Source organism: Petromyzon marinus, chromosome 3, assembly GCF_048934315.1.
Source record: "Petromyzon marinus isolate PM22_M1 ecotype Great Lakes invasive population chromosome 3, UKy_Petmar_22M1.pri1.0, whole genome shotgun sequence".
In the NCBI taxonomy this organism is placed as follows: domain Eukaryota; kingdom Metazoa; phylum Chordata; class Hyperoartia; order Petromyzontiformes; family Petromyzontidae; genus Petromyzon; species Petromyzon marinus.
The window spans coordinates 21,013,667-21,031,718 of NC_133669.1; the positions used below are offsets into that span (position 1 = coordinate 21,013,667).

The 18,052-nt window shown below is 51.1% G+C and overlaps 1 protein-coding gene across 1 annotated transcript; it reads left to right on the forward strand.

The window, feature by feature from the left end:
* Positions 1-419: 419 nt before the first annotated feature.
* DNAAF5 (dynein axonemal assembly factor 5) lies at positions 420-17,852 on the forward strand. Its single transcript, XM_032978782.2, has 13 exons — positions 420-1,164; positions 5,937-6,121; positions 6,906-7,030; positions 7,485-7,603; positions 8,955-9,187; positions 10,002-10,214; positions 10,485-10,628; positions 11,356-11,524; positions 11,811-11,958; positions 12,443-12,593; positions 13,066-13,225; positions 13,655-13,846; positions 16,549-17,852. The coding sequence occupies exons 1-13, from the start codon at positions 492-494 to the stop codon at positions 16,680-16,682; spliced, it is 2,646 nt and encodes an 881-aa protein (XP_032834673.2). The 5' UTR covers positions 420-491; the 3' UTR covers positions 16,683-17,852.
* Positions 17,853-18,052: the final 200 nt, after the last annotated feature.

Sequence of the window (18,052 nt, forward strand, 5' to 3'; positions counted from 1 at the left end):
GCTGGTGTGGGGGGGGGCTGGCACAGTAGGGAGGGGGAGCACAGGTGGTGCAGCAGCCAGTCGTCTCAGTCGTCTCAGTCAGTCGACCCGTGGCACCTGCTGGGTCTGTCACGTGACCTCCTGCCAGCGGGCGTTCGACACTTCACGTGGCCTCAAGGTGCACATGGCCTGGCACAAGCGTCGTGGTGACGTCACCGCCACTTAGTGGGAGTGTGGTGGGGATTATAAACTCACCATCTGACTACCACGCCCCCCCCCGCACACAACTCGCCCCGTTGGCTGCCTACCATCCACGTGACCGCACTGGCGCCCCGCGATTGGGCGACAGACTCTGGGTGTCGCAAAATGAGGGAGGGGGGGGGCGCTTTTTTCTCCCGCCCGCGTCTCATTCATCGCGCGCGCGCTAACGTTACGGTCACGTGGCCTGGTGCCTCAGTCGCCACGGCAACGCCCCCCCCCACCAACCCCCCCCACCCAGCCACACTCGAGCAATGGCGGCGCCCGTGGAACCCCAAAGCCATGAGGACGTCAACAACATCAGCAACAACAACAAGAGCAAACACAACAACAACAACAACAACGATGAAGCGGCGGAGGAGGACGACGAGGCGGTGGCCGCCAGCCTCTCGCGGAGCCTCGCTCGCCACCTTAACGCGCTCGGCGACGACAGCCGCCCGGCGAGACGGCGCGCACTCGAGGCCCTAGTGCGCGAGACCCTGGAACGCGAGCGGCCGCTGTCGGGCGGCGCCGTGCGGGCGGCGCTGGACGCCTCGCTCCTGCGCCCCGCGCTCCGCTGCCTCGTGCGGGACCAGGCCGAGTCCTGTCGCGAGTTGGCGGCGCGCCTCCTCGCCGGATGCTTGGGCGCCACTTCGCGGCCCGAGGAAGCGCTGCCTTACGTGGTCGCGGCGGTGGTTGGGCGGTTGGCTGGCGGCGGCGGTGGTGGTGGCGGTGGCGGCGGTGGTGGTGGCGGGGAGCCCTCCGAGGAGCTGCGCCTGGCCCTGGTGCGGCTGCTGTCGCTCGCCGTGAGCCGCTGCGATCCAGCGGCGGTGACGCCGCACGGGGAGGAGTTGGTGCGGGCGCTGAGGAGCTGCATCGTGGACCCTTTCCCCGAAGTGAAGAAGGAAAGCTGCCGCTTCGCCTCCCAGCTCGCTGCGACCCTGCCCGGTATGGAGCGATGGTAGACGGGCCTTTGCCCCCCCCCCCGCCAGCTACCTCCTCCCCCCCCCTCCAGCTACCTCCTCCTTTTCTATAAAGTCCCTCGTGAGATGACAGAAGAGATATAGGCAAGATATAGGGGTGATGAGGGGGGTGTGGTGATGAGAGAAACGTGGACACAAGATATAGATGTCGTACATTTAAATGAGATGCGGATCAATGTTTGTTGAACTTCTTTCGCACCGTACGAGGCCGACCATGCTACGGTGAGACAAATGTCGTGGAAAGTGAGAGATGTAGGCTAGATACAGGGGTGTGAGAGGAGAGCTGCGGACGCGTTAAATATGGGAGTTTTTTTTTAAGTTGATAGGCGCTTTTGAGAATTTTAATTGTATTGCTCGTCAGGATTATATGAATTCGGGACTCCTTTAGTCGCTTGGGGCTTCGTGTCCCTGCCGTCTAGCGCCGCCACGGGACACGGGCCTGGGTAGGTGACGAGTGGAGAGCGGTGGATTGATTGTCAGTGCATTGTACTCGGTGTGGTATCGACACTTGGATCGTAGGGGCGTGGGTCAGGTGTGAGTGTGGCGAAAGAGGCGACGCCAGAAACATTGACGCGGTCGAGAATGACAGACGGCGAGAGAGAGAGGCATGCCTATGGAGACAACAACAACCGCCTTTCGCCACTAGGTGGCGGTGACGTCACCACGACGCTTGTGCCAGGCCATGTGCACCTTGAGGCCACGTGAAGTGTGGAACGCCCGCTGGCAGGTCACGGGGCAGACCCAAGTGCCGCGGGTTGACTGACTAAGATGACTGAGATGGCTGGCTGATGCACCACCTGTGCCCCCTACTGTGCCAACCTGCTGTGCTTTAGCCACCCGGCGCTCCGCTCGTTGTTGTGAGCGTCGCTCCTCCGCCCTCCGTTATTGTTGGAGGGCGACTGCCTCCAACTGCCCAGTAGCGTCCTTCACGAGCCTCCTCCACAGAGGCCGATCTTGACACCGCTGGTACCAGTCATCGGCAAGTCCACTCAGCTCCACGTCCTCCTGTACCACATCACTCCATCTCTTCTCTAGCCCGTGCCGCGCCCGTTTAGCCCCCTCGATCCGGCCGAACAAAAGCTGTTTCGGCATGCGGTGGCTGGGCATGCGGGCTACATGACCCAGCCAACGCAGCCTTGCCTGCCGGAGGAGCTCACCGATGGGACCTTGCCCAGATCTTTCAAGCATTTGTGAGCTCCTCACACAATCCAGCCTGGTTAAACCCAGGATGGATCGTAGGCAGGCTAGCCTAAATGTTTCTAACCGGCGAAGATGTTCTATGAGGGGGGTCCACGTTTCACAAGCGTAGAGAAGGGAGGGAATGACCGTGGCCGAGAAGACCTGAAGCTTAGTGCGGAGCGACAGACCAGGTAGCTTCCACACAGCGTTACGCAACCGATGAAAATATATTGAAGCTCGACTGATTCGGAGTGAGATCTCTGCTGTTAAACTGGAGCCGGTCATAAGCACACTGCCCAGGTTTGGGAAACTCTCCACTCTCTCCACAACTGCCCCATCACCGATTTGGAGTTGTGGGGGTGGAGTGTCCGATGGTACAAAATACCCAGGCAGGTGCTTAGTTTTGGTGGGGCTGATGGTAAGGCCCCATCTCTTATTGGCACACTCCAGTCTCAGCAGCAGCGTCTCCAACTCCTCCTCGGAATGAGCAGCTATTACCAAATCATCGGCATACGTAACGTGGTTGAGCAATAGGGAGCCATCCCTTGACCGCACCCGGGCATGGATCAGCCTCCCATTATATCTGTACCAAATGGAGATTCCCCCGGTACAGCTATTGAAGGCTTCACGAACTACGTGGTCAAAATAGATGTTAAATAATGTGGGAGCCAGAGGACATACCTGTCGCACCCCAAGGTGTACAGGGAATGGCTCTGACTCCCGGCCACGTAGTTTTACCCGGGCCCGCTCACGATCATGAAGGTCCTTAATGATCGTGAGCAGAGGGTCAAGGACTCCAAAAGCACGAAGAACAACCCAGAGCCCAGGCCTACTGATGGTATCATAGGCCTTGACCAGGTCAATAAAGCAGAGATGTAGGTCTTGTTGGAATTCCCTACACCTCTGCTGTAGCAGACGGACAGAAAATATGGCATCTGTCCAGGACCGCCCTTTCCTGAAACCGCATTGGGGCTCCGCAAGCCTCTCCTCAGCGTGCCAGGCAAGGCGATGTTGAATAATCCTTGTCAGGACCTTTCCCGGCACACTGAGGAGTGAGATGCCCCTGTAGTTGTTACAGTCTGTGCGGTCCCCCTTCTTAAAGACGGGGACCACCAGGGCATCCTTCCAATCCTGCGGAACCCATCCAGTCGTCCAGACTGTTGTTATGATGTCATATAGGGCAGTCTGTGCAAAAACGCCACCCTCCCTCGGCATTTCGCTTGGGAGATCATCTCTGCCCGGTGCCTTTCCTGGTCTCAGACTCCGGATCGCCCTCAGTACTTCCTCAACAGATGGCACCTCAGCCAGCCACTCACAGGGGGTGACTTCTTCCAATATTTGAGGCACCGCAGCCTCAGCAAGGGTCATCCCCAATTTGTGCCACGATGTTTTCCTGGCTGAGGGATTTCCCTTCCCCCAGGACCTCACAGAAATGCTCAGCAAATCTGCAAACCTGTTCCTGGGGGTCAGATTGGATCACTGTTTTTTCCCCTAATGATGGTAATAGGTGTGGTGCTGCAGGTTACTTTTTTGATGGAGTCAAATAGAGATTTGTGATCGCGGGCCACTGAGGCAGACTGCATCTCCTCAGCAACCCGCGACCACCACCCATCCTTGCAGCGCCTCACGGCTCTCCGAACCTCCGAGTGAAGGCTGCGGTAAGCCTCCTCATTCTCTGACGTGGGATTCTGTAGCCGATGACAGTGGGCCTGTCGCTTTTTCTCAACTATCCTGAACACCTCCTCTGTCAGCCAGGGTCTCTGAGGAGGTCTGGACTGCGTATCCAAAGCAGCCATTGCAGCTGCATAAGTCACAGTCCTAAACCTCGCCCATTTACCCTCGACATCAGGAGGAGTGGGGGACGATGCCAACTCCAGCAGCAAGCGATGATTAAATTCTCGCTTGCAACTTTCATCAGATAACTGAGACCAGGCCACTTTAGGTTGGAATGGGGTCCTGGTTGTACACCCACCACCGGAGTGGAAGAATGGCAGGCGCATCTTACAGATGACTAGTCGATGGTCAGAGGGCAGATCAGCTCCACGGTAGGTCCTGGTGTCAAGGACATGGGCTCGCATCCACTATGTAGTCCAGCAGATGTTCTTGCTTGGACCCGGCATGCATCCATGATGTTGTGTGGATGCGCCGATGCTGGAACAGCGTGTTGGTAATTACAAGCCCATGGACTGCACAAAAATCTAGCAGCCTCCTACCGTTGTTATTGAGCTGATCTGGCCCATGCCCTCCAATCACTCCAGACCAGGTGCCAGCATCATGACCAACTCGGGCATTGAAGTCACCCAACAAGATGACTCTATCCCGAGGGGCCATTTTAGCCAGCACCTGTGACAGGAGGTCATAGAAGGCATCTGACTCATCGGCTTTGCCTGCATCCCATGACGGATGTTCGTCTTCGGTGGGGGCATAAGTAACCACGACCACCACTCCTCGCCTCCGGTTGATGGGAAGGCGAGCCCAAAGTAACCTGGGGCTTACAGCTTCCCACACTCTCACCGCCACGCTCCCACGCCCCCTTCATTCTTTTGTTCAAAAGAAGAGCCACACCCTGTTGTTTGGCAGTCTGCTGCCCCAAGTAGAGGACTGTCCACCCCTCATGGTGGCAGGAGCCAGAACCGGTCCACCGGACCTCCTGAATCCAGGCGGTACCGGTCCAGCTACCGACAGAGGAGTGGCAGCCTCTCCTCCGCAAGTGAGCGTTCGAACATTCCACGTGGCCACACGATGTGGCTTTTCGTTGTGTCTATAGAGACACACAAGGAGACACACAGGGAGACGGACACGGTGAGAGGGACTGAGACACTGACATATAGTAACAGGGAATTTAGGGTTCTTAGTTTGGCCTCTGACCAAATCACCCAGAATGCGCACGATCTCGTCAGATCTCGACAGCTAAGCAAGTTTCAGCCTGGATAGTGTTAGAATCGGTTACCACAATACAGTTAATAAAAGTGAAATGCTGCAGAGCTGCGTTATGGGCAGCAGAGAGCAGTACAGAAAAATACATTGTACTGTCGAAACCGCCAAACTTCACCAACCAGCACCTACCAACTGGTGAAAAATACAAAATGGGACCTTTTTGTCAGTATTAAAGTATGCAAAAATAAGAATTGGTTTTACCCTTTCTGGCAATAAAACAGGTGTTAAGATATCCAAACACCATATAGAAACCTTTTTGCAAGGAATCAAGCCTGCATTAACCACAACCTCCATCTCTCGCTGTGGGTTGGCAAAAGGGCTGTATGTACATTTGTGTCTGGAGGCGTGATGCGAATACAGTGGCTTGGAGAATTTTTGCAAAGCACATCACTGAACTACAGACATTTAACTGTTGTGGGAGTCGAACTGTCAACCCTATCTATGCAGTACATACTAACTGGCTCAACAATGAACTCACTTACATTCAGGCCCTAATCTAGCCTTACCTTAATAAACGGCATCAATATAAACTGGTCATGTTCACCACTTGAGTTGCTACGCCTGTGCCTCCTCCTCACTCTCCTCCTCCAACCTCCCTCGCTGCCGCCTTCCCCGACGCAGAGCACTTCCACATGTACTCGGAGCAGCTGATCAAGCCGCTGATGCAGACGCTGACGCACCAGCACTCGCGTGTGCGCGTTGCCGCCGTGCTCACGACGGGCGCCGTTGTGCGCTACGGCTGTAACAAGTCCGTGAACGACGCATTGCCCCACCTCGCGCAGCGCCTCTTTGACGACGCCTCCACGGTAGGCGTACGGCTACCACCCGTTTCTAGGGAGGCTCAACCGGGACACGTGTTGAGCTTGGTGGCCTGTGTGGCAAGATAACACGGTGGTTTCCGTGTGGATATACCAATATTTAATCCTGCTATTGGATTGTGGAATTTCCACGACTGGCGCGAAAACACAAGCGCATTTAATCACAGCCGCTTTATCGTTTGGGGATGGGGACACATTGGCTGGAATTTAAAGCAGCCGAATTGTTCTGGGCAGTGGCAGTTCTTCAGAACAGATAATGATGTGAAGTCAGAGGATTGTGACTCAAGGTTTTGGGGGATGGTGTTGCAGTCATAGGTTGCCGAACGAACACATTATAAGGTCGCACTCATTGCACACAAAGTGCTTGCCACAACTTAGTTACAATAGCTTTCTGATCTCATCAAGGAGCATAAACCATTACGTTAATTCTGGTGATCCTCGAAGCGGCTTTTGGCTAACCATCGAACAAAGACGGTCACCGCATCACGCGCTTTCAGATGTGCTTCTGCGGCCGTCTGGAATGCTCTTCCTTCCAATATTAGGAATCCACTGAAGCTATGCACTTTTAAATCTAGGTTGAAAACTCATTTCTTTAGAACTGCTTGTTGTGTTTAGTTTTGTCTATGGGACCTTTTGCCAGTATCCAAGAGGAAGAAAAATAAGAATAAGTTTTACCCTTTCTGCCAATTAAACAGGTGTTAAGATGTTCAAACACCAAATAGATGGGCATCAAGTCTGCATTAGCCACACATACTTGTGACAAATCATACAGGTACGCCAGGCGGTGACGGACGTGGTGGGGACCTGGTTGCTGGAGCTGCCTGACCGCTACTCATTCTTCCACAAGCTCATCCCGCTGCTGCTGAGCAGCCTGAGTGATGAGATGCCTGATGTACGGTTAGTGCTGCTCATTCGAATTCTCGATTTTCCTGTTCAGTTCCGCGTTTGGCTTGCAGAAATACAACCATTGGAAAACTTCGATTTACCAGTTGGACATGTTGGAATTATTTCATGTGAACTGTGCTAATCAACATTATTATCATCATCAGCAGCATTGTCATTATCACCATCATGAGTAGCAGCAGGAGCAGTGGATTGCACGCTGCGCCACAAACCCGGCGACCTGATATCAGAACTAGGCCTCCCCTAGGATAACTCGGCCTTAAATGAGTACGTGTTGCAGCATGTACACATCAAGACTAGGGGGACAAATGATGTCGTTTTGGCCACTGCCGGTGCCGGCTTTCGTAGGGGCCTGCTAATAGCTTTTGCCACAACAGTCTGCATGATCTTTGTGTATACGCGTGTGTGCTGGGCACGCCTGCATGTTTGCTTCCGGTTATATTTACAGAAACTCTGCGACCGAATACTGGAAGAGAGTCGGGCAGCAATGGGAGCACGAGAATGAGGAGGACCTCAAAGACAAGATGGATTTTGAGCTACCTCCATCATCCCTCTACCCAGCAGGAGGTTAGAGCTCCTCACAGTCTTTGACAGGAGTTGTGATCCAACACGCCTTAAGTGCTAAGCAGAATTCATGGCTTGTGCCGTTCCAAGAGAAATGGCGGAGATTTTGGGTTTAAGGATACCGGTAGTCGCTCAACCCAGTTGTTGATAGCAGTGGCAAATTATTCTCAGCATCTGTTAGGGTCTGATAATTGTATCGCCCTTGAAAATATTACACAAATAAATAAAATGAATACCTCATACCTTACAATACATCAGTTACATGTATATGTTCATATTTTGAACCTCTTTCCCACTGTACAGTGCTAATCGGAGGTATGGGAGAAGGACGGAATTATTTAGAGAAAGATGCAGTCAGTCATAGGCAGCGGGAGATAGAGGATTTAAGCCTGGACTTGAACAGGGACAGGGAGTTGACAGCACGCATGACGGGGGAAGGAAATTCCAGGGACATGCCTATACTGTATGTTCACGAGTTTAAAGCTTCATTAACATTTGTTAGGCTTCCTTAAGATTAGATTATAGCACTCTAGTCATGTCACTGTGACACCTGTATGTGCATTCAAATTTATTGTCACTCCAGTGGCATGACTTGGGTGCTCTGATGCTCCCGACTAAGTTTAAACAATGCATCAGCCTCATGGTGGACAGCCTGGGAAACAAAGCCTGAGTTCATATGAAGACTTTTAAGGAGTTTATTGCATATTGTGATACACTTGTGTCCTTGGGGGAAAAAAACCTGCAAAAGGAGAACACTCAATTGTCAATACATAAAAAGTCATACACTGACTGACTGTATTCTCTCTCCTGGTCACCTCATAGTCTGGGTGGGCTTGAGGCTGTCACGAGTATGTATGTTGAGCTTTTTTCGCACCGTACATATCCAACCGTGCTATTCACTGGTGCGGGGTTTGTAATCCACCAATCGTTTCCCCCGAAAAAGAAGTAACCCACTGCGCCCCATCGAATGTATGTTGACTAGCAGCAGAGAGAGACGAACAGAATGGGCAGTTCGTTCATTTTGTTTCATATCCTCACTCCGCTCAACCAAACGTGTCTTTTGGTCGAGCTGTCATTTGTGGCCAGGTTGCTTCTGAATAATAAGTTAATACCTCAGTGGGCTTTGCCTGGTAGGATGGCGATGGTTTAGTTTTATTTGTATGTTTTTGGGTGATTTGTTTTTCTTTTCCCTGTCCTTTGCACTACTATCGTGTGTTTTTTTTGTTGCATAGTTTGTCGTTGTAACGTTGTTACCTGCCCCTACTGAATATCTGTAAAAAAAAAAAAAAAAGAGCTTTATTAGCTCATCGGATTCCTCCAGGATAAATGAACGTTCCCGATTCTGATTCTGAAGTGGCGCGGCCTTGCCTGGGCTGCCGAGAGCTGGTGCAGCGAAACCTGTCGCGGGTGCTGCCGGCGGTGGCACGTGACGCCGGCGACTGGGTGGTGGGCACGCGTGCCAAGGCGTCGCAGCTCCTCGTGTGGCTGACGGTGCACGCCGAGGATCACGCGACGCAGCACGCCGAGCTGCTGGTCGCCACGCTGCACCGAACCTGCGCCGACGACGAGCCACAAGTAGTGCATAACGTAAGGCGGAGACGTGGCAAAAAGATGGTCGCCGCGTTACGTGCTTTCAAGATGCGCATCTGCGGCCATCTGGAACGCTCTTTCTTTCGATATTAGGAAGCCACTGGAGCTGGGCACTTTTTAAATCATCTAGATTTAAAGCTCATATCTTTACAACTGCTTTTCGTATGTAGTTTGTTGGCCTTCCGCCGCACCTCCGATTAGCACCGATGTCTACGTACGGTACGAAAGAAGTTCAACCTGCATACCGTTTATATTGAAATAATATAGTATTCCCTCGTTATTTGCGAGGGATACGTTCCGGAGCTAATGAATTACCTTAAATACAAAATTAAGCTTTCTCTCTCATAGCTTTTTCTCATCTCTTTACCTCATTGCTTTTTGTCAGTACATTCTCTCTCATCACTTTATGTCATCACTTTATCCCATCGCTTTCTCGCATCACATTCTCTCGCATCACATTTGTCTCATGACTTTCTCTCTCGATGCAGTCGTGTAGAGTTCCAGATGCAAATCACAGAGAGCCAAAATCGCGGATAGCAAGTTCGTGAAACGAGGGAATACTGTATTAATAATTATTTACAGACATTAATCAGTCCAATAAAGGAAAACTACATCAGCAGAATAAGAATTTAATTTTTTATAGCATAATGCATGCTAATTGCATCTCACACCACTGTAAAAAAAATGCATATCCATAATCACACGTAGGGATAAATCCTATTTATAACAATTATTATATAAATGAAAACCCTTCGTACAGATTTAAAAACACTCAGCGTATAAAGCAAGGGAGCTGGGTGCGGGCATGCAGGCCGTGCGTTCGGCGGAGCTGCTGGGCGCTTTCGTGAACCCGGAGGTGTTCTGCAAGCTCGCCCTACCGGCGCTGCACCGCTCGCCCTCGCCAAGCCACCTCGCGCCGATCTCCGCGTTCATACGTGGCTCCTCTGCGGAGCTGCTGGCACCACACGTGGCCTCCATCGCAGACGCCCTAGCCCACCCTGACGTGGCGCAGGCATCCGAAAAGGTGAGCCCCCCCCCTCCCCACCCCCACCCCCCCCCCCCCCCTGACGCATGCCGTCAGCTGGGTTTTAGTCACGCGTAATAATTATATTATTACACTTACAAGTGTGATGATTTATAGCTCTCTGCTGGATGAAGGCCTCCCGCCACCATGTCGGTCGTGGGAGTTGTTTGACTGTACTTTACCACGCTGGTTTTTTGAACGGGTGGGACCGAGTCCAGTCTGTCAAGGCTACACAAGGGATCTGTGTCTTCGTCTTGACTGCACCAACAGGTCGTGTACCACCAGGAGCTGGTGGCGTGTGTACAGGCGCTGGTGTCCACATGCGGGGAGCAGTGTCGCAACGTCACCTTCCAGCTTCTGCAGCTACTGCTCAGCAGTTCCGCTCTGTGCGGGGAGTCCAGCCTCCAAGCACAGGTGTGTCCTCTCGTATACAACCCTTGGTTAAAAATACACTGCTGGATAAGAGCCCCCCCCCCATGTCATCCGGGTCATGGGGGCTATTGGGGTTATTTGACAAAATGTCACTATGCTTGTTATTGCGGGTTGGTGTAGTTGGGCACCCAGGACGAGTTGAGATATCATTCACCACTGATGTCAGCCATGGGTGGAAATCAAATTCACTCCACTCCGCTCTAGGTATGCGTCCATAATCTAACAGCCATTTATGTTTTTGGTAACGTCTTCCCTAAAATAGAACTAAAACCAAAAGTATTTAAACTTAACTATTTTTATTTTACCAGGTAAGGCCCACTGAGCTCTATAGCTATTTTTCAGAAGCGTCCTGGCCACAAATGATAGCGCAACGAAGTGGCTTATAACATGTAAATTTATAACAGCGAAATACTCTAAATGCATGTTTCTAAATGCGGAGGGAAAAACTGCAGGACCTGGAGAAAAATACACACAACCACAGGGAGAGAGACATGCAAACTCCACAAATATGCAGGCGTCAGGATCGGCATCGAACCCATGACCTCCTGTACATCAGGCAAGGTAGTTAACATCTCGCCACCGTGGCGCCCCAGATAAGGGAGTGGGATGAACGGACGAGTGAACAAAGGAGTGAATGGACGTCGAGAGGTTGGGGGGGGTGGGGGAGTGGTGGTTCACAGGTGAGGCGGGTCCTCCTTGCCCGGTGCAGGTGCAGGAAGCGACGCGTGGCCTCACGACCGCTGCAGGCTTCGAGGGCCCTGCCGCGCTCCTACGTGAGCACATGCGGCCGCTGCTCGCGTGGCTCGGTGGCTCGAGCCAGCAGTGGACGAGCCATGCTGTGGAGCGGCTCATCTTTGACACCTTGCTCTTCCAAGCTGGTAAGATGAAAACGACTGATGATGATGATGGAAATGAAAATGATAGTGATGATTGTGGACTACAGACCTTTTGTCGATCCGCCTGCTGGATGAGGAGCTCGCCATGCCATGTCAGCCAAATAACCCTCTTGATGTTATTTGGAAAGAGAACAAGAGGATTGACAACTTGGAGTGGGGGCCACACGATCAAATTATGAAGAAATGTTCAGATCAAACAGAATGGAGGGTGTGTGAGCCCAAAGACCTGCCAATAGTTTTACCACTTGCCATCTGTCTTTTTGAACAGGTCCTATGGTCGGTGAATTCCTGCCAGAGGTAATGCCGATATTCCGTGACCTCCTGCAGCCCAGCAAGGAGCCAGAGCTGAGACTGAAGGTGTTTGCTGTCCTCTCGAAACTGCTGCTGAATGCACAGGAGACTGTGAACTCACAGGGGTGAGTTTACATGAGAGTCCTTATGCACACAGTCTTATATGCAGAGGGTTTAATAACTGCTGTTGAATTGGCACCTGTATGATCCAGCCTCATCAAGCAGTGTTTTAAAAAAGGGTGAAGCCAGTAAAGTTGACATGTAGGGTAGCAGGCAGGTATGTAACAATTCACCCTCCCCTCAGTTGGATGAATTATCACGATTTGATACAAGATTTTGTCATTTTTCTGTTGTAGAGAACGGAGCACCTCTGACTCCAAGCTTCACAGCATGTACCAATTGAAAATCATATGTTCTTTTCATGCGTGATTTGATGCATATATCGTGAATATGAAAACGTAATTTTCATGAATGAGTCAATCATTGTGTGTTTTTTGTTGTGGTACTATAAATCACTCACGACGAAGCCTCCAATTGCAGCTGCCATGCCCCTTCGCTGGAAAGCGTGTTTAATGCCATTTGTTAATGCAAGTTCCTTCGTGGCTGCAGGCAGTTCGCTGGGTTCCTGCAGGAGCTCGTCAGGGAGATGATAGTCCCAAACCTGGTGTGGCACGCAGGCCGCACGGCCGCGGCCATCCGCACCACGGCCGTGTCTTGCCTGTGGGCCCTGCTGCATGGAGGCATGGTCACCCCAGAGCAGGTGAGTGGGTGGCAGAGCAGGCGAGTGGGTGGCAGGGCAAGCCGAGTGGGTGGCAGGGCAGGCCGAGTGGGTGGCAGGGCAGGCCGAGTGGGCGGCAGGACAAGCGAGTGGGTGGCAGAGCAGGGAGCAGCTGCTAATGAAGCTAATGCTGCCGCTATTACTACTATTGATGAATGATGATGGTGGATGAAGCGATGAAAGATGATGTTGAGAATGATCGATGATGACAAGATGACATTGACTCCGTGTTGGCGCAGTGCTCACTGTGTCCTCATCATATCAGCCCAGCAGGCTCGCCGGACCCAGGTCATCCCAACCGATGTCTCCACTCGCTCACCCACTCACCCACCTACCCAGTCTCTCACCGAACCACTCCCCCGCCCACCCACTTGCCCATGCACCCACTTCCATGCACCCACTTCCATGCACGGTGCCGACGAAGGTGTGCCCCTCGTCTCCCGTGCGCGTGCAGGCGAGCGCCGTTAGTGGCGAGCTGCTGCCCCAGGCGGTGGCGATGCTGGATGAGGACTCCAAGACGTCGCGGCTGCTCGCTTGCCGCGCGCTGCGCATCGTGCTGCAGCTGCTGAGCGAGAAGGGCTGCGACGCTGACGCCCTCAACAAAATATACCCAGGTCGGCGTGGCCACGATTGGCCGGAGGAGTAAGGATGGGTTGGCGCGATCGCCAACCAACTAGCCCCGCTCGGGCGGGACGTTAAATGTGTTTGCTATCAAGTGGGTCAGGTGGCGCAGTGTTTTGTAGGTGCACACCTGTAATCCACAGGTTGGGGTTGGAAATTAATAAGGGGTGCTTGCCCGCATGATACAGGAATGACAACTACATGTGGAATGCTTCCCAATAGACATATGGCACATTTCCCCTCGGTTGACTTTGCCTTCCAGGTTTTGTGAGCATGTAAATATGTTTACGTGGATAGTGGTGGTTAGCACACTGCACACTATGCCCAGCGACCTGGATTTGCTTAACAGCACCTGCCCCAACAGTTTATTCAAGACTATACAGGAGGGGGGGTATATATTTGCGTCTTTGTTTTCAACTTAGAGGTGCTGAAGCGCCTGGATGACGCTTCAGACGAGGTGCGAATTGCAGCCGCGCGCTGCCTCTCGGCGTGGTTCGGTTGCGTGGGCGGCGACTACGACCGGGGCCTCTACCGCGCCCACCTCGAGTTCCTCTACCGTGGACTCCTCGTGCACCTCGACGACCCCGATGCCGGCATCCAGGCCGCCGTGCTCGGTGAGACACTCGTTTACTCGCTCACTTGCTCCCTTGCTCATGCACTTAACCCTTTCCCATTTCGAGACTTGTGCACGTTGCAGGATGGGTGTCCCGTTCACCTCTGAATCTCGAGACGCGCAAGCGTTAATGTTATTTAGAGAGGTGTGCCGTTTTTTTTAAAGACATTGTACCCATCGCAGAGAACTATAGCGACATTACCGCACTGTACGATAGCTGGCCCCTAAAATATGCCACGCCCTCCCGCATGGCCTTGTGGGAGCCTCGGTATCGATAAAGATATTTTATTTTTTCTTCCGGTAAACTTACGTCATCGGAATGGGTTAATCACTCACTCTCACGTATTGGCTTGCTTGTTCGCTCCCTTGTGCTCACTCGCGCAGCCGCTTAATCACTCACTCTCATGTGTTTTCTCACTCGCTTGCTCACTCACACACGTGTTCACTCACTCTCATGTACTCTCTCACTCAATCAATTACGCGCACACATTCGCTGATGTCCTTACTCGCTCACTGCCACTCATGCTCACCCCCTCACATGCTCGCTTGCTTACTCATTCACTTGCTTGCTCAATAATGCTCGCTTCACTCACTAGCTTTCTCATGCACTCACTCATTCCCTAACCCCATCCACATATCATCTGCACGTTTACTCACTTATTCACTTTCCCACTCTCCCACTCCCTCTGGAGTACTTGGACAAAACACATTTTCTGTCCTGCTATCTGCTGGCGACCAATAGTTTCCCACCAAACACACTTGTTCATATCCTTGCATTTAGAGCTCGTGCAAACCCATGGTAAGTTTAATAGCGAAAGATTTTGTGTCCCTGGTGTTGTACTTTTTGTAAAGAGGTAGTGAAAAGTCATAAACACAACAGGCTGTTTTGATTTTTGTCGGGGCCCGACAAAGCCTCCCATTGATTGTCAACTTTCATCTGTGCCTTGGCACAGGGGGCTTCATTCATTCGCCATGAATTACTGCGATACGCGGGTGAGCATGCATTTAGTCTAGGCTTTGGGCTGTCCTGCGGTTTAACGTGGAATGCCACTAAAGATTACGAGCTGCTTTCAACACCGAAGAACAAAGCCACATTCATTCATGCTGGTGTTGCCATTTATCGATTTACGCACAGAATTTTTGGCGAAAAACAACAACAATCACAATATGGGAGTAAGTATAAACACAGCAAAACTATTGATGCCAACCACGCAGAAGAGAGCTCCACAACAGATGAATTTCGCTTTACAACAGCAGGCAACTGGCCATTGTGGCATCAGTGTCTCGTTAAGAGGAACGTTGAGCACTTTGAATTTAATATAAAATATTTTTCAATAATTGTGGATATAACCATTAACTCTTTGTTCATTATTGCACTAAGGTATTGTCCTATGGAGTGGAAAAATCTGCTTTATCTAAATTGACCTCAATATCACTCAATTAAGTCTGTCAGAAATGCAGATGCCTTCATTTTAAACTGAACTTTTAAATATTTATTCTATGGGTCTTTCGGTGAAGCCACGTAGATAGAAAAATAATACAAATATCACGGCGTTTCGATCGCAACACAAGCAATCGTCTTCAGGTGAAAAAATACAACTATTAATTATGTTACTCGTTCACTGTAATGCATGAACATAGGGCTTCACGGCAGATGAGTTGGCCACATTCAGGGCATAATTGAATAAGATTCGTAGGTTTAAATGGCACATCAGTCAATATTTAAAATATGTCCGACAAGAATTCCAACTCTTGACATGCCATGCACACTGACATTGGCGAAACACTGTGGGTTAGAGAACATGTTGGAAGTAATATTGACTAAAGAAAAGTGAGCTTAGGCAGGACACGGATGATGGCCAGTCGTCGAGACTAACGACAGTGGTAGCTAAAGGAGTAAACACTCTGCAAGATCATCCACCGCCGAGATGGAGCTCCTGTGCAGGAGTTGGATGGATTGTGGTAGCGCGAGACCAATCTTTATTTAGACTGGAGGAATCTGACGAGCTTATGAAGCTCTTTTTCACAGATGTCCAGTAGGGGCGGGTCAGAAAGTTACTACTATAACACAAAATCTTGATTTTTGAAGCTTTCGTGACTGCAAGAATCCATACTCTTTGGTTCTTTCGGTAAAGTCACGTCCTCAGGTGGGAAAAAATAATCCGGCAGTGGAACTGCTGAACCAGTGAGAGAGCTGTCACAACAAGGTTATATACGTGGCGAAGGGCAAGCAAGCGGGGTGTGAGCTGGAAAGGAATTCCATCCCCGGACACAAGCACATCAGTTGTGTTAATGGGGGAGATTAGGGAGAGAGACGCGAACTCTCGCTTGCAAATTGAACCGCGGAACTATTTTGTTCAGCTGAGCGATCCTCCGCGTGATGTAATGAGTCGGGCTCATGCTTGGAGTGAGTGTGTGCGAGTGGAATTTAAATACAGTACATTATTGTGTTCCGACTTAGGGACCATTCGACTTATGAACGGGTCTCAGGAATGAATTGCAAAAAGTATATACATTCCTGCCGTTTTTTCAACAATAAATGCAAGCCTGGGCAAGGCAGCAAAACAGCAACAACTGTCCCAAACCACAGCCAACCACACACAGTCCCTCAATAATGATGCTGTACGTGGCCCGGAGTTGGGCCTTTCTCATCGCCGTCCCGGGCCGTGGGCCTCTCACGACCGCCATGCTTGTGGGCCACAGACGTGCTGAAGCAGGGCGGCCGCGTGACTCCGGAGCTGCTGCAGCAGGAGGTGGAGGCCGTGAAGCACAAGCACCGCTCGCCGCTGCACTGCGACGCCCTCGTGCAACACCTGCAGCAGCTCACTTCCACGTGACGGCGCCGTTCGCCCCTCACTCGCACACCTTGCTGCTACACCTGCATGCACAGCCAAGCGCCGACACACATCTGATCGCACAGCAGTATGCATGCGTGCATATTCATACGCCTGCGTCTCCACACTCACCCACAAAATAGACAGAGATCCCCGGTATACCCATTACAGGCTGTTGGGACAAGTGCTGTTAGCGAGCACCTATGAAGGCCGGCACGGTACATGAGGCGGTGGGTGGCCAGCACCACGCCCGACCGCCTTTGTCTCCCCAGTGGCGATGTTTATACACTGCACCAAGTACACATTTGAGGCTGAGTTGACCTCGGGGAGGAGGTCCAGGACCGGTTCATATTGTTACTGGTGGTGGCCGCTAGCGGGAATTGAACTCGGGCCATCGGGTTCGTAGCGCCGAGCGCTAACCGCTGCACTACCGCTGCCCACACACCTTCCAACACACACAGACACCTGGTCCACACCCCCAAACACTTGTACGCACATTGGCATCAGTTGCAAAGGTTGGTTGCTCGTTGGTGACTGATTGCTCTGTTGTGCCATGTCCCCTTCTGCAATTCGTTTGACTAACAAGTAAATGAGAACAGTTGTCAACAATTCTACTTCCTGTAATTAAGCAGTTTGGAGTCCATTAATATGCTTATTTTATAAAGAGGACTTACTCTTATTGTTATATTGAGAGTGTTTTTTTGTGTGTGAATTTAGAAATTGGTAGTGATTTCATTCGATTACATACCCATGCGATTGGCATCGCAAAGTGCCACATGCCCTATTCACAGTTTTGGCATTGGCACCACATGGTGCATAGTACTGTGCACCTGAGATGGGAATTCAACTGTGTAGAGCCTGGTTCAGTAGTGAACACTCTATCCTAAATTATTTTTAAAGAATAAAAAAGAAATGTGCCTCTTATTTTTCGTTTTACTTATTGCGCTGCACTGTCCCCAATGCAATACAGACATTAGTTTTGCAAAGGGGTCAAATGCAAAGCAACCACAGCGAGTAAAGCTATATGGAAAGAATGTAATAAATGAGAAGTTAACTTTTTAAGCGTGGTGTGCGTGACTGAATCTACAGTTATATTTGACATCTCAGTCATTTACTAAGTGCCAGTTATGTTTGCATTTTTAATAATTCGCAAATAAACGTTTACTATGAGAAGTGTTTGTGCTTTTGCGTTTCGCGTTTGGGTTTAAACTCGGGGCACGGAATCCAAAATTCGTGGATTAGTCGAATTGAACTTAAGCAAGCCCGCAATTGGATATTGACTACTCAAATGTACTCAAATATTGTACATTCACAGCACTTTTGTAAATCCACCACTGGATTTGAGTCTCCCGACACCGTACATATCGTGGGCG